At 35.1% G+C, this 27,406-nt stretch overlaps 2 protein-coding genes across 10 annotated transcripts in view; one reads left to right on the top strand and one right to left on the bottom strand.

Moving 5' to 3' along the window:
• tnca (tenascin Ca) overlaps positions 1-15,799 on the top strand; it is a 103,152-nt gene extending 87,353 nt beyond the window's left edge. For 5 of the 9 annotated variants that reach the window (XM_073860391.1, XM_073860392.1, XM_073860393.1 and 2 more), the window contains 17 exons: positions 245-523; positions 2,239-2,511; positions 3,992-4,264; positions 4,471-4,743; positions 4,896-5,174; positions 6,656-6,928; positions 9,202-9,324; positions 9,411-9,554; positions 11,130-11,249; positions 11,506-11,649; positions 13,246-13,376; positions 13,485-13,617; positions 13,699-13,850; positions 14,080-14,176; positions 14,254-14,415; positions 14,517-14,681; positions 15,569-15,799. In XM_073860391.1, the coding sequence (XP_073716492.1) occupies positions 245-523; positions 2,239-2,511; positions 3,992-4,264; positions 4,471-4,743; positions 4,896-5,174; positions 6,656-6,928; positions 9,202-9,324; positions 9,411-9,554; positions 11,130-11,249; positions 11,506-11,649; positions 13,246-13,376; positions 13,485-13,617; positions 13,699-13,850; positions 14,080-14,176; positions 14,254-14,415; positions 14,517-14,681; positions 15,569-15,678 (3,131 nt within the window). In that variant the 3' untranslated portion in view covers positions 15,679-15,799. Of the gene's footprint in view, positions 1-244; positions 524-2,238; positions 2,512-3,991; positions 4,265-4,470; positions 4,744-4,895; positions 6,929-9,201; positions 9,325-9,410; positions 9,555-11,129; positions 11,250-11,505; positions 11,650-13,245; positions 13,377-13,484; positions 13,618-13,698; positions 13,851-14,079; positions 14,177-14,253; positions 14,416-14,516; positions 14,682-15,568 lie in introns of those variants that run through there. The other 4 variants (XM_073860399.1, XM_073860396.1, XM_073860397.1 and 1 more) reach the window with 3 other exon arrangements.
• Positions 15,800-16,583: 784 nt separating this feature from the next.
• On the bottom strand, positions 16,584-26,824 carry LOC129439479 (TNF receptor-associated factor 2). The gene is made up of 11 exons (XM_055198115.2): positions 26,688-26,824; positions 25,780-25,990; positions 24,827-24,905; positions 24,640-24,738; positions 24,351-24,512; positions 24,193-24,267; positions 23,995-24,069; positions 20,764-21,294; positions 20,477-20,654; positions 20,214-20,362; positions 16,584-18,391 (listed from the first exon to the last, which is right to left on the bottom strand). Exons 2-11 carry the CDS (start codon positions 25,965-25,967, stop codon positions 18,173-18,175), a joined length of 1,755 nt encoding a protein of 584 aa, XP_055054090.2. The 5' UTR covers positions 25,968-25,990; positions 26,688-26,824; the 3' UTR covers positions 16,584-18,172.
• Positions 26,825-27,406: the final 582 nt, after the last annotated feature.

The raw sequence follows: 27,406 nt of genomic DNA, 5'->3' as shown, positions 1-27,406 counted from the left end.
AAAAAATACTTTAAAATGTAGTCTTTTGTCTGATGACCCTGAAGATTGTTTTTCCACATGAATTAACCCCATGTTTCCATCCCCATGTCTTTACATTTCCTATTTCATTCAAATTTTCATTGCATTTATCTACTCCTTCTTATCCTCTTTAATGACATCAACGCCAAAGGCTCTGGCATATTTATCTTGTGTAAATTTAATTCATTCCAGTGACATTAACAATTATGATTTCTTTGTCTATCAGAGGACAAGACGCCCAGCATTAGGAGTCTGAGCATATCAGATGTATCTTGGGATAGCTTCAATGTATCCTGGACCATTGATGAAGGCCTTGACTTTCAGAGTTTTGTGATTGAAGTTGCAAATTCAGCAGGTGGTCCAGAAAGACAGAACCTGACAGTATCTGGTGATGCTCTTAGTTTGTGGATGTCTGGGCTCAGCCCCAACACATCCTATACCATAGCATTATATGGAGTGCACCAGGGCTCTGTTCTGGGCCCGGTCTACATGGAAGAGACCACAGGTACTGGATATGGGGAATCTATTTACCGCCATGTCTTGCCTTTTCTTGACCTTTTCTCTCTTTCTTACTTTGTTAATTCTAGTTGGGATCTGTGGTGTCAAGCAGGTGCTTGTGTGCTGTAAACTTTCCTTTTATCTTTTTAGCATCCTGGTTTGCATGGGACCAGTGGGAATGAATGAACACTTAACATTTTTACTAGGTTGCCTATAGTATTTGATAACATGTATAAAACATCTCATTTTAACAAACCTAATTCATCATCACCTTTTCTGTTCCAGCCACTGTGTGAGTTTCGCTTGTGTTAGGCGTCATGTTTTAATCCATTAGTTTGAATCCGTTGAACTCAAAGCTTTGCGATGTGAATCATCCAGAATCTCGACTGCATGACAGATGAGTTTACAGCACTGGGGTGAGTTTGGATCCACTGCAGTGATTGTAACATTACAATTTGAAATGTCATTTTACTGCGTTTATTCTCATCTTATCATCCATTAATACTAACTTCAAACTTCAAGGAAGTTTGTCTTTTTAAATAACATACATTTTCATAACGACTTCTGTTTTTTTTTCAATCTTAATCATGTGATTTAACAAATGCTGATTTGTTTAAAACTGCTACAGCTTCAACAAAATATGTGTTCATAAGTAAAGGTTTAAAAAAGGTGAATCTAAATGAAATAAGTGTAGCCTCACATGACCTTACAGCATTATAATATTTTCTTTTAAGCGTTATTTGTTCTAACATATGTACTAACATTTCTTCAGACTATCTAGTTAATATTTGCATCAGTTTGCAGACGGCACAGCTTGTGCTCTTGTATACTGTTAAGCATTTAAAGGTTTGATTGAATCAAACCAGACTCATTTGAATATGATGTAGGATAATAGAAACATCTTCATGCTTCTGTGTGGATTGTTTCATCTGCGCTAACACACTTGACACGATCTGACCTGTTTTGACACTACAGTGAACAAATACATGACACTATTTCAAGACTAAATCAAATGCATCTGGTTTCATTAAAGCCACAATATGTAAGATTCTTGTAATCAAATATCCAAAAACCACCAGCACAGTGTGATATAGGTCATGAAGATGTCTACTTACAAAATCCCAAAAGTTGCCAAAGATTTGTAAACACAGAAAAATACCTGTTTTTTAACAATGACTTGTCCCTTGTCTCCCTTGTAGTTATCGCCCCTTTATTGACTTAATATCCACACTATCCTCAGTTTCTGTTTGTAGAAACATGATTGGACAAATGCGAAAATGTGGTGGTTATATAGCATCTAACATGCATCTAACTAATTCATTATGATGGCATAAAATAATGTGATCATTATTTGTAAAAAAAAAATCCATGAACAGGATTAGTCAACTTCATACGCCTCCCATCGTTCCACTCTTCTTCAAAACTTCATTAAGCTTCGCCTTTGTTATGGTTTTTTGAAATAGAGACCTCTAGTGGTGAAAATCCTACATATTGTGCCTTTAATAGTATTTATTTCTCTATTGTTCGTGCCAAACTGCAGGCATATTTATTTGAAACTTAAACCTAAACATATTCTGGTTTTCTCTGACACCTTGATCATGAAATCACAATTCCTCCAGATCCCCCCCCCCCCTTTAAGTTCGTGACTAAAGTTTCTGGTCTGCGCAGACTTTACAGTGCTATCGTCCAGGCTGATATTTGCTGAACTCTTTTCTCCTGTAGATGTTTCTCCAGCCGCTGGCCGTCTGTTTGTGTCTAATGTTACGTCCGAGAGTTTCATCATATCATGGAATGACACTAGAGGAGATATTGAGAGGTTTATATTGGAGATTATAGACTCCAGCTGGCTCAGGGAGCCAGTGGAATATAATATATCATACAATACACAGTGGTATGAAATCACTGATCTCAGACCAGCCACTGATTATATAGTCTACCTGACTGGAGTATTGAAGGGACGGAGGACAGACTCCATCAGTACTGTCGCCTCCACAGGTAAATGTATCTCTCTCTTTCTCGCTCTCTCTCTCTCTGCTTTATTGCTGTTTTCTTCATGAAGATGAGAAAGAGGGGTTAGTTCACCCAAAAATCATAATTCTCTCATTTACTCACCCTTATGTCATTGAAACCCACAGATAACATAAAAACTATCATACTGTATGCCTTAAAGGTGCAGCGTGTACATTTTAGGAGAATCTTTTAATCTAATATGCATAGCTGTGTTTTCAGTGGTGTATAAAGACCTTATATAATAAATGTTTTAATAACCTTAGAATGAGCCGTTTCTATCTACATGAACAGCTTGTCCCTCTTGCATGCAAGCCGCCATTTTCCACCGACATGTTTTCTACAGTAGCCCAAAATGGACAAACGTTTTGTCACTAATATTACTGTCTCAGACAACAACATGTTTGTCCTGTGGTGGCTTCCATAGCTTCTGCCTCGATAGGGATGGGTGAGTTGCGGACTGAGTCGTTGGTTGCAATTCACAACCTCACCACTAAAATCTCCACTAAACTCTACACACTGCACCTTTAAAAAACATTATATACAGGGTTCCCACCTGTCCTTGAAATCCTTGAAAGTTTGTGAATCTGGGGGAAAAAAATCAAGGCCTTGGGAAGTTTTTGAAAATCTACATACATAGATACAGGTCATTGAAAGTGCTTGAATCTATTTTATGCAAAAAATCCATATTATTCCCTGTGTAGTGTAGGATAATATCATAAAAATTCTAGACTTTTTAAGCACACGTGTTAAACTGTTTGCTTTAAATGCTTATATCTTCTGTATGCAAATGTTGATTCATACCAAAATGCTTTTTTGTATAGTTGTGTTTGACACATGAAAACGTCTCGGGTTACGTATGTAACTGTTGTTCCCTGAGAAGGGAACAAGGCACTGCGTCTCCCTTGCCATACTTCCTGCGTCCCTGTAACGCCATCTTTGGCAATATTTCAGATAGCGATATACTTCCTGGCTCCTGCATCACCCTGTCTTTGTCGTTAAGCCTCACCATTGGTTGAATTTGATATAAACATTCAGACACACTTACTCCTGGAGGCGTCCCCAAAGTGTCACTGCAGTGACGCAGCGCGAGTTCCCTAGAAAGGGAGCTGTAACAATGTATCTTAAAAGGTAACACAATGTAACCTTGCTCTCACTTCAAATGTGTCCTTGAATTTAGTCCTTGAATTTGAAGGTATTGGACCTGGAAAGTCCTTGAAAGGTCCTTGAATTTGAAGTTAACTAAGGTGTGGGAACCCTGAATATAGTGCATGTTTTAATAAAGCTGGCAGTTTTAAATAATTTGATTGTATTCGGCTTAAAAGCTCTTTTGTATTTAGTAAGGTTATGTGGGTTTGAAGTGACACGAGGGAGAGAGAGAGTAAATGAAGACAGATGTCTAATACAGCTCGCGGTAGAAAACCATTTACTAAACAAACCGTCAACGGCTGACTTTCCTCCTCTGTAGCGACCGAGCCAGATTTGTTTGGGCTCGTTGTTTCAAACGTTACGTCAGACGCTGTGTCTCTCTCCTGGCGGACGAGAGAGAAGGCGTTTGATCATTTTATAGTCGAGGTGAGAGAGTCTGCTTTGCCCACGCAGGCGATAGGGCGAATCATACCGGCGGGCGAGCGCTCGGCGGTTCTTACGGGCCTGAAAGGAGACACGCAGTACCAAATTAAACTCTATGCCACCTCAGGTGGCTCCAACACCGCTGCCATCACATCTGTAGTAACCACAGGTACTGCAGCACACACTATACATCAACCTTATAATACAGAACGTGTTTCATTAAAAAGTGCATGAGCTCACTGCCTCAGATGTGATCCGTAGTTTTCAACAAATAACCCAAAATGTTACTTCAGTATTGACACTCCTGTTTACGTTCTCATCAGATCAGATATTTAGTTTATTAATAATAATTTACACATATTTTCTTTCATTCAGAACCTGAGCCTAAATTGGGCCCTATAGTGGTGTCCGAAACTCACCCGAGTAGCTTCACGTTGTCCTGGAGCGTCACAGCGGGTCACTTTGATGGCTTTGTTGTTCGTATCACTGACCGTGAGCAAATTTATGATGTTAAAGAGCTCAGACTGTCTGGAACTGAGAGAAACATTACCGTCTCTGGTCTTACGGACTCGACGCTCTTTGACGTAGTATTTTACGGTCTGTCTCGTGGTCGCCAAACTCCATCAGTTTCCTTCAATACCAGTACAGGTACTGTGCAACTTTTCATACTAAACCAATTAGCATTCATTTAGCAATCGTTGCCAGAAGCAGTTTCAAACAGAAGCAAACATCCCAGATATGTGTGAGTCCTGATTTTATATTATTCCCTCCTGTAAAACTCTGGGACCCATCTGACTCAGCATCATTGCCTAAAGTGGAAAACCTGACAGTTTCGGACATCACCCCGTACGGTTTTCGAGTGTCCTGGGTAGCGCGGTCCACCGAGGGCTTCCGTCATTTCCAGGTAAAAGTGTCCGACTCCGGCCATCTGCTGGAGCCACAAGAGTACATAGTGCCGGGAAATCAGAGCTTTCTGGATATTTTGGGCCTGATTACTGGCATTGGCTATGAGATCAGTGTGACCGGGGTGTCAGGGATTGGGTTACAGTCTCGTCCAATCACAACAGTGGCTGTTACAGGTACATCGCTTTGCTCTTCTAATGCTCTTTACTTCATGGGTCTCCCAGCCCGTGCTTCATTATTACTTGATCCCCAATAGCAAAATTAAATTGACTTGCATTGGCTAATGATGTTTGTTTCACTTACTAAGACTTGCAACACACATTTTGAAGAAAGCTTTGGCTGGGAATCCTTTACACAACACAGCTACCTCTTTAACACTGTATGTCTCCTATATGTTTGCCACCATCAATCAAACCTTCTGCTCTGATGTAAATGTAATGAAAGCTTTGCTGGTATCATTTCTGCAAAAAATAGCATCTACATTTATTTTGCCATATTTTAACTGTGGACACTACAATGACCAGACCCAAGAAATAGGGGCCAGATTCACAAAACATTCTTAAGACAAAGATAAATAATAAGATTATAAGATATTCTCACATATATTCTTAAGAAATTTGACTTTTTTCATGTTTAAGTGCTATAATTGGGTCCCCAGTGCTTCTATCAACCTAGAAAATGGGAAAAAGATCAACCCAGTAACTAAGTTTTGGTAAACCATTGTGATGTCAGAAGGGGATCTTATTATAATAATACCGCCCCTTAATCTGCACTATCCGACCACGGCACTGCCCTTTAGTGCCGAGATCAGCTCATTTGCATTTTAAAGTACACAAAAATAGCACATTTCTGCTCACACCTACAAAGTGGCAATTTTAACAATCAAATCAAAACATCTATCACACAAAATATTTGTAACCTTTCTTAAATTTGAATGTATTTAAAATGTCAGTATTATGTAGGGGTGTAAATCGGACTGTTCATTTCGATGCGATACAATATTGATATATTGTTATATTGATATAACGATGCAATATTTGATGATACATTAAACGCTTCTACGAAGCAATTACGATTCAATCCGACTAATTAACTAATTGGTATTTTTATATGACGTGCCTTGTTAAGCAGTTACATTTTTAATAGCTTACAAATGTAATCAAAATATATAACATGTTTAATTAAATCTTTGAATCGTTTGCACAATCTCAAATATCACCTGCCGTGCTAAACACACGCTCGTCTTCTGTCTCTTTTGTTGGCTTTGGCAGAAATGCGTACATGGACTTTATGTCAAGGAATGTAAACATACTAATATTTTATGTGTGGCATCGATGCATCGTATCGTTAGAAATATAATCAATTCATCAGTCCATATCAATGTATTGTTACACCCAGAGTATTAAGTATGTTTTGTGAATCCAGCCTCGTGGTGTGATGAATTGTGAAAGAGTAGAAAATCAAAGCAACTCCATCTGCTGAAGAACTGTAAGCGTTTGTATTTCGATGCATTTCCCGTAATAAAGTCCAATGACTCTTCTCTTTTTGTCTGGAGTTTCACTAACACTTTCTTATGCATGATAACTGAGTGGAGACAGATGGGTATCTCTTTCCCAATGAAGAGAAAGAAAAAGATACATTTCCCCTTGTCAATCAGAAGCCGAACCAGAGATTGAGCACCTTTTCGTGTCAGATGTTACCCCCGAGAGTTTTCGAGTGGCTTGGACCGCAGAAGACGACCTCTTTGATCGATTTGTGCTCAAAGTTAGAGATTCGAGAAAGCTCTCTCACCCACGAGAGTTCACAGTACCTGGTGATGAAAGAACCAGAGTTTTAACACAGCTCATGGGGGGAACTGAGTATGAAGTTGAGCTTTATGGTGTCTCCATGGAACATCGCTCCCAACCCATTACTGCCGTTGCAAGAACAGGTATTTTTCACAGAAGTTTGTATAAACAAACACTCACGGCCTGCATCGTTTCTGGATTTGAGGAGCTGTACTGCCTGTAATGTGATGAGCGTATTTAACAACTAAACATTCTTCATCCTAAACAGGTACTGAGGTGTCAAACTTTGACACATGGCACGCTTTGAAATGTATCTCTCATGATATATTTCAATTCAGGGTTAAAGTCAACCTGAAACACTTTTACTTCATTTATGTGACAGATTTCCAAGTGAAACTTTAAGACTACAATTGATTTTATCATCAAAAATTGATATTTACCAAAACAAAGGAAAATTGACTGCACAAAAAGTCTATAGATTAAAGTCATCATAATGCAGGATTTAACAAGTGGTTTTTCGGGAAAAGGTCAAAATAAGTAAAATTACGGGAGTAGGGTGGTAATATTTCAACAATAAAGTCATAATATTTCAAGAATAAAGTCGTAATATAACGAGAATAAAGTCGTTATATTTCGAGAATAAAGTTGTAATATTTTGACGATATAATTAACGAGAATAAAGTCGTTATATTTCGAGAATAAAGTCGTAATATTTTGACGATATAAATAACGAGAATAAAGTCGTAATCTTTCGAAAATAAAGGCAATCATATTTTGAGAATAAAGGCATAATGTTTTGGGAATAAAGTTGTAATATAACGAGAATAAAGTTGTAATATTTTGAGAATAAAGTTGTAATAAAACAAGAATAGAGTCGTAATATTACGAGAATAAAGTTGTGATATAACGAGAATAGAGTTGTAATAGTTTGACTATATATATATATATATATATATATATATAAAACAAGAATAGAGTCGTAATATTACGAGAGTAGAGTCATAATATTTCGAGAATAAAGTTGTAATATTTTCACGATATAAATAACGATAATAAAGTCGTAATATTGACAAAATAAAGGCGTTATATTTTGAGAATAAAGGCATAATATTTTGGGAATAAAGTTGTAATAAAACGAGAATAGAGTCATAATATTACAATAATAAAGTTGTAATATAACAAGAATAGTCGTAATATTTTGACGATATAAATAACGAGAATAGAGTAGTAATATTACGAGAATGAAGTCATAATACAACGAGAATAAAGTTGTAATATTTTGAGAATAAAGTTGTAATATTTTGAGAATAAAGTTGTGATATAATGAGAATAGAGTCGTAATGTTTCAAGAATAGAGTCGTAATAAAACGAGAATAAAGTCGTAATATTTCGAGAATAAAGTCGTAATATTTTTGATGATATAAATAACGAGAATAAAGTCATAATATTTCGAGAATAAAGTCGTAATATTTTGACGATATAAATAATGAGAATAAAGTTGGAATATTTCGAAAATAAAGGCGTCATATTTCGAGAATAGAGGCATAATGTTTTGGGAATAAAGTTGTGATATAACAAGAATAAAGTTGTTATATTTTGGGAATAAAGTCTTAAGATTTTGATAATAATTTAAATTTTATGACTTTGTTCTCTTTATATATTTGCTTTGTTCTTAAAATATTGTGACTTGATTCTCGTAATTTTATTTATTTTTACTTTTTTTGAAAAACTACTAGTTTAAACTCACATTATAATGTCTTTAATCTCGAGATGGTTTTATTTTTTTTTTATTTTAGCTTGGCCCTAATCCTCCTTCATACATTATAATACCAACTCTTTACTTGGAATAAAATGTGCAGTGATGAAATTAAAAGTGTCAGTGAATGTAAATTTCATGTTGACTGTTTAGCCTTGCATGCGTTGTGTATGTTTATATGACTGGAAGGATTTCTCCTGACATTCATTTCACTACTAAACCATCAAGTTGCATTTGTCAGTATGTGGTTGTTGGGAAACAGGACTGTAATTGATCAGCATGCATTGAACACTAATGACTGATCCCGGTGCTCTCATCTCTAAATAACATGCTGTGTTTCTGCGGTCGTGTCGCTCCGGGTTCAATTTTGCAGAATGCGGTTGAATGAATCGATGGCATGTGATTGTTCATTTGAAAAGTATTGTGGATGTGTCTTTGTAAAATGAAACTAATGGATCTTTTCTTTAGGCCTTTTTCATGCACCACTGAAAGGCCTCTTCTTCTCTCTTCACCTCTCTCACTGCTTGTTTTTTTTCTCCAGTGACTCTATGGGTTAACTTTATAACCTGTAAAGGCCATAAGGACTCTGGATGACTCATGTTCCAAACCGGTTTAATTTAGCATGTTTTATTAACACATATCTCCACTGCTTTCTATCAGGACTTGGAGCTCTGCGAGACCTTCGTTTTACTGATGTGAAGGAATCATCAGCTGTTGTTCACTGGACTGAACCTCGTGCCCAACCTGATTCCTATCGAATCACTTACATGCCAATTCAAGGAGGCGAGTGACAGTCCTGTTATGAAATTTGTATACAGTCATCATCGAGTCTCTGTGTGTTTCATCATGGATTTGTTTCTGTTCATCAGGTACTCCAATGATACAGACTGTAGATGGGACGCAGTCTCGGGTTCAGTTGATAAATCTGAGTCCTGGAGAGACGTATCAGGTGTCAGTTATCGCGGTCAAAGGTTTAGAGGAAAGTGAACCCGTTACAGACTCTTTTACAACAGGTGAGCATCACTGAACCTGTCTGTGTGTAATCATGTGCTGTTAGTTTAGACAACTTTCACTAATGTTCGTCATATATCAGGTCTATGTAAATGACTGGATTGCACATAGAACGCTTAACGTAACATCAAGAAGTGAAGCCACCGCAGAGTTTGAGCGGCCATCTTGGTATTCCCAACCTGCAGCGGCGTCTTGACTTGCATTCAAAATCATGATCTAAATTCACCCTGTTTACAGCGTATCAGTCACACAAGATTCATTGTTAGGATATGTGTATGTAAATTTATTGTTAATTCTGATGTTTATGTTTTAATCGAGCAGGATAAGAGATTTATAGAAAACATTAAGTAGTGTGTCTGCTGCATTCTGTTGTAATGACACAGATGTGTAAAAAAGTTTTATGACATTAAGAGCGTACACAGTCAGCGTTATTTCTCTGAATAATTTGAAAAAGAAAAGAAAACTGGCTTTTTATAAGCATAGCGGCATCCAAATTGGGTGTTGTTGTTTTTACTCACTTTCTTGCGAGCAAGATCCTTTTTATTCTTGTTTCTATAAAAGTACAAAGATGTGTCGTATAGCTCCAAGTGTCAACATACAGCGATGATTATTTTGTTTTCCATTGTTGTTTTGTATTTCTGCCTCAGCTCGCTACGTCGTAATCATGTCACTACTAAACGAAGCTCCTGATTGGTTAATTCCGCACCAATATCTGCCACAGTTCTGATTTTTTTTATCTCAAACATCAAATGCCCAAAATGCTCATTTGCACAAATCACGTCATTTGCGCTGCCATGTTCATGCGAATTGCGCAGCAAGATGTCTATCGCGTCTTTACATTGACTTAACATGTAAAGTCACGCTTAGCGCCTCATTTGCGTCTGGTGTGACCACACCATGACTTTCATCGTTTGCAATGTTTTTCTTGTAGCATCTTTAGTGATTTTGCAACTGTTTGTATTGTCCAAAGAAGTGGAAGTTTTTGCAAAAAAAGCTTGCATGCACTTTTGGGTTTGTACAAACAGTCAAATTTGTTAAATACCAATGAAATGACTGTAGCGACATTTATGTAAATAAAACATTTCAGTTATTGACTAATAACCTTTTCATTACCATTACAGAAAAACTACTGAAACTACCATTACCAAAATTTACCATGGTTTTATTGTGGTAAAAGTGTAGTAAGAACCATGTTTTTTTTGGTGAATTGATTACTATCAGCAAAACCATGGTTTTACTACACTAACCATGGTTTAACTATGGTTTTTGAAAACCATGGTTGTCAAAACCATGGTCATTTTGTAGTTACTATGGTTTTACTACAGTAACCATGTTTTTTTGGTTTTAACTTTTGTAAAACCATGGTTAATTTTCTTAGGGTAAACATAATGATCTGATAAAAATGCCCATTTACAAGAAGACAACATGTCAGACACACTTAGGGGGTTTTGCATTTAAGCTCTTGATATATTGTGTTATCAAAAAAAGCAGCATTCTTTTGGTAGATAAATAAAAGATATTTCTCTCTGTAGTTTGTTTAAATAAAGAATGACATTGATATGATTTCTCTTCTTTAGCTCTTGATACACCGCGCAGTCTCACTGCTGTCAATGTTACTGACACAACAGCACTGTTACTGTGGCAACCTGCAGTCGCGACTGTGGATGAATACGTCATCACATACAGCGCAGACGCAGGTAAGAAACTTCTGATCTCTCATCTTTATTTCTTTTTTATTAAATAATTTCAACGTTTTAATAGATGTTGTCAGCATGAGTGATTTACAGTTAACAATGTATATGCATGTAGGTATAAAGGTTTTGTATAGAAAACATGTTCAATGTAATAAATAAACGGTTATTTAGTATGGTGTAATATCATTCCTGGGCTGAATTTTGTACTCCTTGTCTGTTGTATAACACGTGTGTGTGATTAATTGTGTTTTGTCTGAAGTGTCAGCGATATCACAGCAGGTCTCTGGAAACACAGCAGAGCTTCAGTTGAGTTCTCTCGCTCCTGCGACTCCATACACAGTCACTGTTCATGCCATTATAAATCAACAGAAGAGTCCACCGGCAAACACAGAGTTCACAACAGGTGCCAAACATTCATATAATAGCAGAAGCTTTCATTTACTTTTAATTCATGAGCCTAAATGTGAATTTATAAGGAAATTAATTTAAAAAACAGGATATTACAGAGAAATGTCAGTAGTTTGTTTCTTACAGGTGCCTTGATCTACTGTATATGACATATAGACATACATTTACAGCGGGGAAAATAAGTATTTGAGACATCACCATTTTTATCAGTAAAGGGATTTCTAAGTGGGCTACTGACACAAAATTTCCACCAGATGTAGCCATCAAGCCAAATATTGAATTCATACAAAGACAAAAACATTTAAGTATACAAGTTGAGTCATAATAAATAGAGCGAAATGACACAGGGAACAAGCATTGAACACACTTTATTTAATACTTGGTGATTACAGCTTGTATGGAGAGACCAGTCGTCTGCATTGCTCAGTGTGATTCTGGCCCATTCTTCCACACAAAGGGTCTTTAAATCTTGAAGTTTTCTTGGGCCTCTTTTATGAAGTTTGATCTTCAGTTCTCTCACTGGGTCATTCAAGCAACTTGATTTTCTTTCTTTGAAACCACTTCATTGTTTCCTTGGCCTTGTGTTTTTCCACCCTCTTTTCATTTTCAGCTTTCTGGTAGAGATTAGGCAGCAGATTTTTAACCAGAATGTCCCGGTACATTTCTCCATTCATCCTGCCTTTAAAAATATGAAGTCTGCCAGTAACCCTTGCTGAAAAGCAGCCCCAAACCATTATGCTTCCACCCCCAAACTTAACTGTTGGTATGGTGTTCTTGGGGTGGTAAGCAGTGCCATTTCTTCTCCAAACATAGTGTGACTGCCAAAAAGTAAAATTTTGCTTTCATCTGACCATACTATAGCTCTCCTGATTATTCTTTGGACTCCTCGTACAGGGATCTTACGTGGAGCACCTGATCGTGGCTGGTTTATGGTGAAGTGATGCTCTTTCCATTTCCGGATAATGGCCTCCACATTGCTCACAGGAACATTTAGCATTCTGGAAACGCACCTATAACCATTCCCATCAACATGCTTTTCAACGATAAGATACGAAGATATTGAGAGAGTTCTTTGTTTCTACCCATCATGAAGTCTTTCCTGTCTGCCTCCTGGGTAATGAGAAGACTTTATAGGCCATCAATTAGGACTAAAGCAGCTGATATCAATTATTACTGATAGGGGTCAGGGTTTATCTCTCAATACTGACAGATTTCAGGTGACCTCCTGGCTTTCTATGCCATTTTGCACCTTGTTTTCTTCATGTGTTCAATGCTTATTCCCTGTGTCATTTCACTTTATTTATTATGACTCAACTTGTATACTTAAATGTTCTGATTTCAATATTTGGCTTTATGGCTACATCTGGTGGAAATTTTGTGTCAATAGCCCACTTACTGATAAAAATGCTGATGTGTCAAATATTATTTTTCCCGCTGTATCTTTTATATATTCATATATATCCATTGTTTTTACATGAACATCATGAAAAACCTGCTATCAATCAACTAACCTTTTTTATTTCCTCTGTAAGATTATGTTTTGCTCTGTCCCAATGTCTTATTAATCTGATAAGTCATATATGTGGTTTAGATGTGGATGCTCCTCGTGATCTGGTGGCCAGTAACATTCAGACCGATAGTGCCGTACTGAGCTGGAAACCACCGCGGGCATCTGTCACCGGTTATATACTGACCTCTCAGTCATCTGATGGAGAGATCAGGGTGAGACAGGGTTACCAAACAATTAAACTTGACTATGAGCATTCACACAATTTATGCAGTAAAAGTTGAGAACGTAATGACAATAAAAGAAAACTGATGTTAAAACAGGAAGCGAGACTGGATCCGTCGGCCACATCACACCGTCTGTCTGGTCTCAGATCTTCAACTGAACACACGGTCAAACTTCAGGCCTTTACTGATGACCAGCGGAGCAAACAAATCTCCACCGTCTTTACGACCGGTCAGTTTACACTTCTTCCTTATCTCAGACTCATCATTCTTTGGATTTAATCTTGAGTTTTCTTCCTGATATTATGTGTAGTTGGAACCCTTTACAAGAACCCTACCGACTGCTCACAGACTCTACTGAACGGAGATACGTCATCCGGTCCATACACCGTTTATATAACCGGCGATGAGAAACAACCGGTGCGAACCTACTGTGACATGAAGACTGATGAAGGAGGATGGATGGTAAGACTGGATGAAGGCTGTGCAGAGAAGAGAGGACAAATAATTCAGTTTTAATATACTGTTTGTGTATATGAAGCATCAAAATATGTTGTGTGTGTAGAATTCACTTTTAGTGTGAACAGAGAAATGTCGCATGAGATTACACCTGTCGCTGTTAATGTGAAGATCATTTCACTTTCCAGTGAACGTCCGTTGTTGTGAATGTTCATAACATCTCAGTTTTCATCAGGTGATTCTGAGGCGTCAAAACGGCAAGACTGACTTCTACAGAAACTGGAGAAACTACTCGGCTGGATTCGGTGATATAAACGATGAGTTCTGGTTAGGTGAGTCTTTGTTTTTGACCAACTAATGTGAAAACTGAAAGATTTTGATCAACAAATTCTTCTTCTGTATCTTTCAGGGCTTTCAAACCTTCACAAAATCACATCGAACGGTCAGTATGAGCTCCGTGTGGACCTGAGGGATGGACAGGAGACGGTGTTCGCTCACTATGACAGATTCTATGTTGGAGAACCTCGAACCCGCTACAAGATTCAGATTGGTGCATACAGTGGTACCGCAGGTCTGTTAGAAGAAGAAAAGTCAATATTGAAACGTTTGTTACCAGTGATGAGAAAGAGGACATCTTTAACTGTGTCTGTGTTTGTCTCTGTATGTCATAAGGCGACTCTTTGAGCTATCATAACAACAGACCTTTCTCCACCTACGACAATGACAATGACATCGCTGTGACCAACTGTGCACTGTCTTACAAAGGAGCATTCTGGTACAAAAATTGCCATCGTGTCAATCTGATGGGAAGATATGGAGACGACAATCACAGCAGAGTAAGAGCCTGTTACACTGAATAATATTCTCAAAAATATTGTTTTTTAAAATCAAAGTCCCTGTAAAGTGATATTAAATGTGTTCTGAGTTTGTCACACCACTGAAAAAATATAATATTAACCACCCAGACAAATTTGAATGATAAAAACCCGACAAGTAAATAAAATAAATGACTAAAACTTGGAAAAATAAGCAGATTCTGTGTTCTCAGACACTAGGGGCGTGTCCACAGTCAGCGCTAAAAAACCACCTTTAAATACCCGTATCACCTAAATAGATGCTTTTGATTGTGTTAGGGGCGGGGCCATGCGGGTGCCTCCAGTGCGTCATCGAGCCACCGTTTTAGCCCCGCCCAAATAATCCTGAAGACAGAATTTGGAAAAACTTTTTAACGTTGAACTCCACAATTCAGTACTACATAGTTCACAATCTTTGCAACGTGTTTCGGCAATACATTTAACAATAAATATTATTATAAAGATGTAATGCATGGTTTTCATTGGTTAAAAATAAACATCATAATACCCAAGTTCAAAACTTTACCTAACCCTGATTCACTTAAGTAAGCTTATAATAAATTATTTATATTTACATTTAATTATGTATGATTCTGCAGGTGATGTCAGTTTGATAAAAAAAAGTAAAAAAAAAACAATAACTTCACAGTTAACCTGCAATTTAACGTTTTAAACAGAGGTGTTGATACAGGAGCAAATATTTTGGGATTACAGCTTTAAAGTATCTTCAATCTCTAGTTTCTCTACATTATTTGTACTGTTTGTATTATAATACTGTACTTGTACCATTACGCAGAGACTTGCAGGTTTGAGAAGAAAATGTGACGTGTTACAGCAATGAATGAAGTTTATTTATTTCAATCTGCAGAGGCATCAATTGGTTCCACTGGAAAGGTCACGAACATTCGATTCCCTTCGCTGAGATGAAGATCCGTCCAGTTAATTTCAGAAACTTGGAAGGCAGACGGAAAAGATCATAGACTTTATTTCTCCTCTTTCCCTAAAAACTCAAAAAGCACACACAGTCTTTCAACATAAACTCCAGAGAAAATCATCTTCCATTTGATAAAAAATGCACAATAAAAGGTGCAAATAATGACATACACATTGTCATGATTACTGTGATGAACGTCATGTTTAAAATAGTGTATTTTTCCCATTAATCCAAAGGAATCTATGAAATTCAAGCGCTCACGTCCCCTTGCATAAATATTAAAGAACAGTGATGTCATTTCCTCTTAGCCGGCAGCTCAAGTTTTTTATACACATTATTGTTTTCATGGTTCAAAGTCAAGACAGTTGAGGAAATTTCAATATGATTGTTTTATAAAAGTGTTGGCTAAGCAATACTGAGACAAGCTGTTTAAGATTGATTATTTCTTTAAATGTATTTTTATATTTTGTATTTCCCCATATGTGATGTTAGTATGTCTATAATCTCTTAAAGGAGAAGTTTTGCTTGAATGTTTTCTTTACTACTAGACTTTGCACCAAAATAGAAATGTCAAATATTATTGAGATTGTTTACATTTTTATGTTGTCCATCTCCCAAAGCCAACACCAAAAATTCATTCTTGAGAAATAAAACCTCAATATTCCTTGCCAAAATACAATACTTTTGTTAATAATCAGTGTTGTAAAAACATCATTTCTCTCTCTTTAATAGCAACACATGAAGCTTTAGAGATCATAAAGATAAACGGAAAACCAAGATCATTGTTTGTGAAATATTATATTTATGTTTTATGACAACTTTTGGATCTCACACAGAAACACACAAAGCTAAAATGAAAAAGTGATTATGATGGTTAAAATAACGCATATAATCGTCACATTGACATTCAGAATGGCTCAGTTTGTAAGTATAACACCCACATTCACAACATTTTATTTTAGTTAAACAAATTAGTTTTGTTAATGCAAAAAATATTGTAAACCACCATCTAGGGGAATATATATATATATATATAAAATGTGTGGTATAATGTGCTTAAAAATGACCAGATAATTTAATTTGGCACAAATCACAAAAGTAAGTTTTCCTTAAAAGACAAAGGTCTAACATTGTTTCACTATTCATATTTGAAACATGATGTCACAGAAATAATGTATATAACATATAATGTTAATTATCTGTTTGACATATATATTTTTACTTTTGAATAAATGCCCTAATGTTAAACTTGAAAAGTATTGCAATTTCAATCTTTAGCTCTTAATACTGTATGAAGTGATCGGGTTTAGATGTACAAATCAAATGATTTCTGACAGTTTCAGTTTTAAACCACCATGACTGCTAATGAAAAGCTTTATAAATATTAATAATGCATTCAATATTATAAAATTACTGTATAAAGATCCATTACTTTAAAAGTGTATAGTTTTATATAAAGATGTATAGGTTTATATAGTATGAATATAAATCGATATCTGCTTTTACTTTCAGGAATAGAAGCAGTGTATCATTTACAATAATATAAAGTAAGTTTATATTTAATTATTGTTTGTGATTGATATCATGTGCGATGACAGATTGAATGACACAGAAGTTTTAATAAGAGTCATAAGTGGTTTAAAATCTCTCATGAACTTAAGTTTCACCCGATACCAAATATAAAAGATAGCAAAAGTTTTGAAACACTTGGTCCTTTGTAAACATTTCAAACCTAGAAAATCCAGAGACTGCCCTATACCGTACGTCACATGGCAGTGTAAAAGCAATAAAATACAAATCCCATGAAACCAGCACTACAAACTCAAGCTCTCGTGTAAACTGTATAAAGATTTCTATATACAAAAGTAATAATAAGACCTGTCATTGTTTCTTATAAATATACAAAATGTAATATTAAATATGCACAAGACTTGTGCCCGACTGTTCTAACAGAACGATATTACAAATCACACATTTGAACCATGTTTATCTTTACACTTATCTTCCACAGATGTATTTAAACACCAATAAAGAGAAGAACCCACAATCATTAGCCTCAATACAACAATAAAACCCCTCGGCACGGAAACAACTCAATGACGTTTCTAAATGAAAAGCGTCGCCCAAACATGCAAACAGAAAGAGTCACATTTTCTGCTCTGATTCTGGGAGAATGGATTTCAATGTGGTAAATAGAACTGGAAGTGTACTATACTTTTACTCTTCACTAAGAAAGTTATTAAATTAGCCAAATATTCAGTAAGGGAATACACAGGAGTGGGGCAAGTTTAAAACATGATGGCCTTTCCAAATATTCTGCAGCGGCTCTTTAAATATGCTGAAGATCTACTCAACATCACGTTCGTTTGCAGAGCTCTACTGACCTCTTGTGAATGTGTGCGGTCATAACGTTTATGTTTCACACATTATGTAATGTGACAGCTTAACACACGCAGGGAAATGAAACCGTGTGACGTTCTGAAATCAATCACCTGCTGGGCTAAAGAGGCCATCGGTGTGTAAAGACCTAACACTGAAAGCTAAAGGCCCGTCAGGTCCACGATAGCTTTGATGAAGATGGTGTCATCACGTATATAAGAGTTCTTGCCCTCCAGTTTAGACAGTGGACAGAAGAGAGGACATCCGCTGGCAATGTTCATATCACTGACCGGTCTCTGAAATGATGATGAAGTGATGTCGGGGCGAAACGCATCGATGATGTGCTCTCTGTTACTCTGATCCAGAAGCATCAATGTCACCTTCTGGTAGAAGAAATTCATTTAACTCAAAGAAAATAACATTTTATTGATCAAAGCTGATTGGCCACAATATTTTAATAATAAATTGAAATAATTGTTCAAATTAAGTTGTATTATTATTAAAAAATTATTACTTAAATGTTTAACTTTCATTTGATTTATCTGCTAAATATTTAAGCTGATTAGCCACACAATTTTAATAATTCAAAAATGTATTATTATTTTAATTTATTGTTAAAATGAAATTATTTTTATTATTATTATTATTATTATTAAATTATTATTTAAATATTAAACTTATTTAATGCATCTGATATATATCAGCTAATTATTTAAGCAGATTAGCCACAATATTTTATTAATTCAAAAATGTATTATGATTTTAATGTATTATTAAAATTAAGTTATTTTTATTATTAAAGATATATTAAACTTCTATTTGATGTATCTGACTTCTATCAGCTAAATATTTAAGATGATTAGCAACAATATTTTATTAATTCAAAAATGTATTATTATTTACATTTTTTATTAAAATGAAGTTATTATCACTATTCAATTATTACTGAAATATTAAACTTCTATTTGATGTATCTGACTTTTTTCAGCTAAATATTTAAGCAGATTAGCCACAATATTTTAATCATTCAAAAATGTATTATTATTTTAATTTATTGTTAAAATGAAATTGTTATGATTATTATTAAATTATTATTTAAATATTAAACTTATTTAATGCATCTGATATATATCAGCTAATTATTTAAGCAGATTAGCCACAATATTTTAATAATTCAAAAATGTATTAGGATTTTAATGTATTATTAAAATTAAGTTATTATTATTATTATTATTAAATTATTAATGATATATTAAACTTCTATTTGATGTATCTGACTTCTATCAGCTAAATATTTAAGATGATTAGCAACAATATTTTATAAATTCAAAAATGTATTATTATTTAAAAAAAAAAATAAAATGAAATTGTTAATTATTATTATTATTATTAAATTATTATTTAAATATTAAACTTATTTAATGCATCTGATATATATCAGCTAATTATTTAAGCAGATTAGCCACAATATTTTATTAATTCAAAAATGTATTATGATTTTAATGTATTATTAAAATTAAGTTATTTTTATTATTAAAGATATATTAAACTTCTATTTGATGTATCTGACTTCTATCAGCTAAATATTTAAGATGATTAGCAACAATATTTTATTAATTCAAAAATGTATTATTATTTACATTTTTTATTAAAATGAAGTTATTATCACTATTCAATTATTACTGAAATATTAAACTTCTATTTGATGTATCTGACTTTTTTCAGCTAAATATTTAAGCAGATTAGCCACAATATTTTAATCATTCAAAAATGTATTATTATTTTAATTTATTGTTAAAATGAAATTGTTATTATTATTATTATTAAATTATTATTTAAATATTAAACTTATTTAATGCATCTGATATATATCAGCTAATTATTTAAGCAGATTAGCCACAATATTTTAATAATTCAAAAATGTATTAGGATTTTAATGTATTATTAAAATTAAGTTATTATTATTATTATTATTAAATTATTAATGATATATTAAACTTCTATTTGATGTATCTGACTTCTATCAGCTAAATATTTAAGATGATTAGCAACAATATTTTATAAATTCAAAAATGTATTATTATTGACATTTTTTATTAAAATGAAGTTATTATCATTATTGAATTATTACTCAAATGTTAAACTTATATTTGATGTATCTGACTTCTATCAGCTAAATATTTGAGCAGATTAGACAAGTACCTTCTGGTTAAATGGCCATTTGAGTAGAGCATCACTCATTCCTCGCATGACAACGAAGAATAGAGACAGATGAGATCCACGACCCGTTCCATCTCCATTCAGATAGATACGCAAACACATCTTATAGCCATATTTACTGGTGTAAAATGCTTTAAAAGAGAATAAAACTCTTGGTGAGTGATAAAAATAATCTTAAGCAATATTTCTTCTCTTGTTGAAGAATATTTAGGCATTTATTTTAATATGTAGGCATTGCTTTTAACCTGGTGAAAACATGGCAGGAGCTCGTCCAGCCACCGCGTCTTGTCTCTTCTTGGTGAAATCTGCTATCCGCCAGATGAAGACTCCATCGAAGGTTGTGGCAGACATCTCGCGTAACCTGCCCTCCATCTCAGCCACGGTCAGATCTTTAACACCCACCTGTCTCTCCAGCTGACGCACCTTGTGACACAAACAATAATTCATGTGATTCATCTTTCTGTGGGAAGGAAATCAATTCAGATTCAAAGGCTGCCAAAGAAAGATTCATTTTTGTCAGTAGTGCTCGCACCTTGTTACTGAGAGCCTCGATTTTGTCCTGATCCAGTCTGTGCTGACGATTGCTGGCTTCCATGGTAGTGGCGAATCGTTCCACCTCACGGTTCAGCACGCACATCACGTCTTCGACCGTCCCCGCCTTCACCTCCAGCTCCTGGCACCGTCGGCCCAGTTCTGCCACTTTGGTCTTTTCGCTGTGCAGCTGAAGCTCCAGGGCGGCGCCTACCGAGCTGGGCAGAGGAGTGAAGGAGGTGGGGAGAGGAGGCAGAGGCTGCGTGGAGGCAGAGGACGACGACGACGGAGCGGGGAGAACCCCTTGCGTCGGTGGTCCGGCCGGGCCCGGGATGGCGCTCAGCTGGCTGACTCTGGCTTCGAGGTCTCTCAGAGCCTGATGCAGTTCGTGCGCTTTGTGACCGGCCAGCTCCAGATTTTGGGGCTGCAGACCGTCCAGACTCACCTTCATACCCATGATGCAGTGCAGCAGCAGATTGAGATGATCGTGAGCGCATGCACGCTCGTGCTCGTGTATCTTCTCCTTTTCTACCTTAAAGTCAAAATTAAAATGATTTTTAGGAAGGTTAGATTTGAACTTTGTCATGTGACTCCTTCTGCACCGTTTTGAAACAGGGGCCATGTGTACAAATATCAGTGTAGAGGTATTGATACTACATGTGGAGATACTTCACATGCATTTGGTTCATTTTAAACAAATCATATAACAGAGCTTTTACAAAAGTGTCAGATCTCGCTCTATTTGGATCACCCAACCAGTGTTGGGCAAGTTAGATTAGATTACTGTACAAATCACTTTGTCCAAAAAGTATTTACTGACTTATTGCTAATAACTTTCTAAGTCCTATTTATTAAATATTTAACTCTTTCGCCACCATTGATGAGATATCTCGTCAATCAAGAGAAAACGCTTCCCCGCCAATGGCGAGTATTTCTGTCTTTCCGCAATACCGCTATTATCCACCAGGTGGCGCCCTTCCGCAACTTTTTAAACCCGGAAGTATTGCCCATTGGCAAGCTGCTGCATGTCCGTGTCTGTTTTAAAGATCGCTCTGAATGGGATCGCTATGAAAAGTCCGTCACAAAAATGGAATTATCTCTGCTTTTTGCTCAAAATGTGGTGTTTCTGCAGAAACCTACCCATATTCAAAAGCTGATTACAAAAGAACAACTGAAGGTAGGATGAAACGTTTTTTTTTTTTTTTTTTGAAAGCAGATGGTCTGATCTTTCATTTGATATATTGTATGTTTATATATTTAAAGAAAAACATTTTCTGGAAGACATTAAGCTTTTGTGAAAATCATGAGAAACACTGGCGCTGGCTGGCAACTTTTTAAAAAAACGCTAGCGGTGAAAGAGTTAAGCAGATTAGCCACAATATATGAATAATTCAAAAATGTATTATTTTAATGTTTTTTTACAATTATGTTATGCGCCCTTCCGCAACTTTTTAAACCCGGAAGTATTGCCCATTGGCAAGCTGCTGCATGTCCGTGTCTGTTTTAAAGATCGCTCTGAATGGGATCGCTATGAAAAGTCCGTCACAAAAATGGAATTATCTCTGCTTTTTGCTCAAAATGTGGTGTTTCTGCAGAAACCTACCCATATTCAAAAGCTGATTACAAAAGAACAACTGAAGGTAGGATGAAACGTTTTTTTTTTTTTTTTGAAAGCAGATGGTCTGATCTTTCATTTGATATATTGTATGTTTATATATTTAAAGAAAAACATTTTCTGGAAGACATTAAGCTTTTGTGAAAATCATGAGAAACACTGGCGCTGGCTGGCAACTTTTTAAAAAAACGCTAGCGGTGAAAGAGTTAAGCAGATTAGCCACAATATATGAATAATTCAAAAATGTATTATTTTAATGTTTTTTTACAATTATGTTATTATTATTAAGTTATTAATTATATATTAAACTTATTTGATGCATCTGATATATATCAGCTACATATTTAAGCAGATTAGCCACAGTATTTTAATAATTCAAAAATGTATTAGTATTTTAATTTATTATTAAAATAAAAGTTATAAACAAAACCTTTTATTCTGCAAACGATTAGCCTTACTGTGGTTAATTAGAGAAGTTAAACTTTTATTTTTGTGCAATCTTGGCTAACACTTTGTATAAAGATTGGCTTGAAACGGCTGGAATAAATCATATAAAAGTACATCAATTATTATGTCACGCTTTTTAAGGTGCAATTCTCGCTATTAACCAACTATTAACTACTTTGCCTCAATCTACTCCTAATTACTGCTTATTAATACTTAAGTTAAAGTATTGGTAGGATTAGGGATGTAGAATAAGGTTATGCAGAATAAGGCATTAATATGTGCTTAAGTATTAATAAACAGCCAATATCTCAGTAATATTAATGCTAATAACTAACTAACTAGTTAATAGTGAGAATTGTAAACTAAACTAAAGTGTTACCATTATTTTTATTAACTCACCAAAGTTTTTAAAGTAAGGATGATAAATAAAAAACATGCCTTTTAACCTTAGACTTTAAATGTTCATGTTAAATCCACTATTATAAAACAGGCAGTTCTGGTTCTTCATTCCGATTGGTTAAAACGCGTTCTAAGCCGTGATAAAATACCCTGGTAAACCCACGGTTCAGACCGCATTACATAAGTATCACTGCGCCACTGTTGCTAGATACTGATTTATAAAAATAAACACTACAGTCTTAAATCATATTTTCATTGTGTCTTTGCTGCGTCTGTGTTGGTTGTGAACTGCACTCTGTTTCAGCCACACTTGATTCTGAGGAACTACTTTGTTTGGCGGAAGAGGAATATTTGTACTATAATAATTACAACTTATTTGTGTTTTATTTTATAAAATCCTGCTATGCATATGAAGTAACCGTTTTATAAAAGCAATAAGCCCCGCAAAGCAGAGGGGTTACAGTGCATTTTATAACAGCTAAGGGGGTTTTAGGCACTCCGCTTTGTGCCTAACAATGCTCCTTAGCTGTTATAAAATGCACTGGTAACCCACTGCTTCTTGGGGCCCACTGCTTTATTGTATTACATGTATATCATTGATCTACAGTCCATACACAGGATTTACTTCAATCACATGATAAGTTACTGTCATTAAATAAAGAGTAATCCCTTACTTTACTAGTTACACCCAACACTGCATGCAACACAGTTTATGTGATATCTTGGCTAACACTGCCTACAAAAGCAGAAAAAAATCAAAGTGCCACTTACTGACAAATCACAACCAACCACGTGATATCTGCACGGAGTCCTGAATTTACTGCAGAACTTGATGTGATCAACGTACTAAAAGACCAAAACAGATGAGGAAGAAATGATTATCTACCATCCTGACATACTGTATACATCTGCATCTGTGAGTCTTAATCTTTACGTCGTTCAATGTTGATATATTTTTGACGAACAAACCTTTTCTCTGGGGATTTTCTTTTTGGCACATCCTTCACAGATCATGGGATATTTAGGACAGATTTCATCATGTGCCTGTGAAAAGGCATTAGTTTGTCAAGTAAATCGCTTCTCTTCCAAAAGACATAACCTTTTCTCAGGTGGCTCATTTACAGTACCTTGATGTTTTTGAAGTGAAAAGGCTCTTTACAGTATTTACAGTTGAGGGTTCTCTCGGGACATTCACGTTCATTGTGTCGTTCCTGCTCGTTCAATCTGATGAGCTCTTTGCACAACGAACAGGCCAGAATCATAAACTCACATTTACCTTCATGGTTCAACTACAAACAAATTAAAAACACAATAATCAAACAAACTGTCGCATTTGTGTTATATACTGCAGTTATTAGCGGTGGACTGATATTGATTTAATGATATAATGTAATGTAACGTAGATATACACACAACCTCGTAATCTTTAATGCTTCCCGTCCAGGAGCATCCCTCACTGATACAGACGGCTGGAAGATTCTCCACCTCTCTACGGGCCGCGTTATCAGGAAACGCCTGCAAGAAAACAAAAATCAAATGTTTCAGGTTTTAAGGTTTACATTTAAATAATTTAAGAAAATATCATTGTGCCGTATCTGCTTACACAGCCTTGTTTGAGAATGGATGTAGGGTCTTCAAAGATGTCCTCTTTGATGCAAGCGTTACATTTCTGTGGTCCAGATCTAAAATCACAATCCAATGCACATATATCAGATATTTTAACTATAATATCATATGGTGCAAATGTATTATTGTGCTAAAGAAGAACAATTATAATTAAGTATGCAAACGTTTTGATCACAGACAGTTTAATAGTCTGTGGTTCAGGGTTGCAAAACAATTAAATCACGACTAATCTTTTTTTTTTTTACCTCATATATGTGTGGGTACTGTGTATAATAATTATGTATATATAAATACACACAGATTAAAGTAAATATTTACATATGTATATACATTTTTATATTTAAATATAATTTATATTATAAATACTTAATATTTAAATAGATTAAAATTAAAATTATACATGAATGTGTGTACATATATGTGTGTATAAAATAATAATAATATAATAATATATATATGTAAATATTATATATAACATTATACATTATACACAGTACACACATACATATATGTAAACAAAACCTTTTATTCTGCAAACGATTAGCCTTACTGTGGTTAATTAGAGAATTTAAACTTTTATTTTTAAAGGGATAGTTCACCAAAAAATGAAAATTATTATAATTTTTTCTTACTATGGAAGTCAATGGTGCCCCAGATCTGCTTGGTTACAAACATCGTTCAAAATATCTTCCTTTGTATTCAGCAAAACAAAGAAATTCATACTGGTTGGAACAACATTTTTTCAGTGAACTATCCCTTTAAATTTTATAAAAGTAATTATAAAACACAAAAACAGACCCCACACACCTAAGTCTGTATTCATTCACAGCAGATGTGTAACAGCTCGAGTTTTAGGTCAAACCAAGAACTATTATACACATCTGTCTAAGATGTACTCTAAGTTCATATGTTTAAAATCAGCCGGATTACCCCACAGTCCGGTTAAAGCAGTACGAACAAAAGCGATGACCACACTGAGCTTGGACCGGTCTTCTCAAAATGTTCTGACAGCAGTTGCATAAATGTTTCTCCTCAAGTTTATTGGCCAGAATCTTCTTGGGAAAGCCCGGCTTGTTGTTCTCCATAGAGGAGGGTGGAGAAGGTTCTTGAGCAGCCATAACCTCCTCTAAATGTTCCTGATCTAGACAAACAAAATCAACAACAAGAAATATTAACATATCCTTAAATATATATTGTACACACTGTACTCCTAAACACAATGAATTTCACTATTATTATCATCATGTCAAGTCTTTAAAGTCATTATTGTTGTAATGTGTTTTGGATGTTTGAAGTGTTTATGTTTGTGAAAATAAGGTTGTGTACAATTATTTCTGAACTGTTTTACAGTAAATTACTGCCTACTCTTTTAAATGTTGAAGTCATTTAAAAACAATGATGAAATGCAGTGCTACACTCAACTCAATACATCACGTAAGATTATGGGAACATGTTAAGAAGTGTTCATGTAGGCTATTGTGTTGTCTTGTTCTGCTGTCATTAATGTAAGATCATGTACACTAAACAAAGCTTAAATGATTGACAGACACACAACAACAGGCCTCTGATATGAAAGCTCGTCTCTTTGTTTCCGTTTCATCTGTAAGTTTCTGTATGTGTCAACACAAACATTCATATATAAACCTGTGATGCACACATCTGATCTCAGCATCCACACACACACACATCACAGTCACCTGACATGTTTCTCTCTGTTGCTAAGCAAATGTAACATCTTTCACACCATTGTTGCATCTATTCTTTAGCGTCACGACTCTTTAAACTCCGTTAACGGTGACGGTTTAATGAAATAAAAACTGGTCGTGAGGTTTACTCACAGAGATTCGGCAGGATTTCGCTTTCATTTGCTCTCTTCTGCGCGGACGCTGATGTGTTTTGGTGCCCGACATTGTTGAGAAGAGCGCGTGCTCTTTCACGGGATTACGTCATCACATGAGCGTGCAGTGGCCTGCGTTTGTTCTTCTGATTGGACTGAGATAACGAAACCATACAGGCCTGTACAAAATTCTTAAAATTATTTTTATTAAGATTATGTATGTTAAGGAGATGTTGTTCTGTTTCCCGAAACAACAAAACTACACTTAAAAAATTGGTTTTATTAAAGTAAAAGTGAATGTTAGGGTTAGACACATATAAATACATATATTTAAATCCAAGGAAATATATTCACATCGCATTGGAAGAAAAAAATTGTTAAACATAAACCTGTAAACATAACAGTTTTAAAAAGGTTAAAATTAAATTATTTTCAACTAAAATGTACTTGCATAGAATACGTTTTTGTCATATGGTTGTAAAATTTAAAATGTATTTGCTTGCCCTTGAAATACATTTTGAAAGATATGTTGATATATTAAGTTTAAAAATAAATATATTCCCTAATTCAATAATATTTTTAATTGAGCAGGAATTTCTACAAAATGTATTTAGCATATATTTAAAAAAATTTGCCGATTTGAAATTTAGCCCATCTAAAACTATTGTTAGCAGTATTTAAGCATTCTAAAACACTTTGGGGCGGTTTCCCGGACAGGGA

This window comes from Misgurnus anguillicaudatus, chromosome 22 (genome assembly GCF_027580225.2).
Source record: "Misgurnus anguillicaudatus chromosome 22, ASM2758022v2, whole genome shotgun sequence".
NCBI classification, from domain to species: Eukaryota; Metazoa; Chordata; class Actinopteri; order Cypriniformes; family Cobitidae; genus Misgurnus; species Misgurnus anguillicaudatus.
The sequence above is the reverse complement of the archived record's forward strand: the minus strand, read 5'-3'. Positions and strand labels throughout refer to the sequence as shown.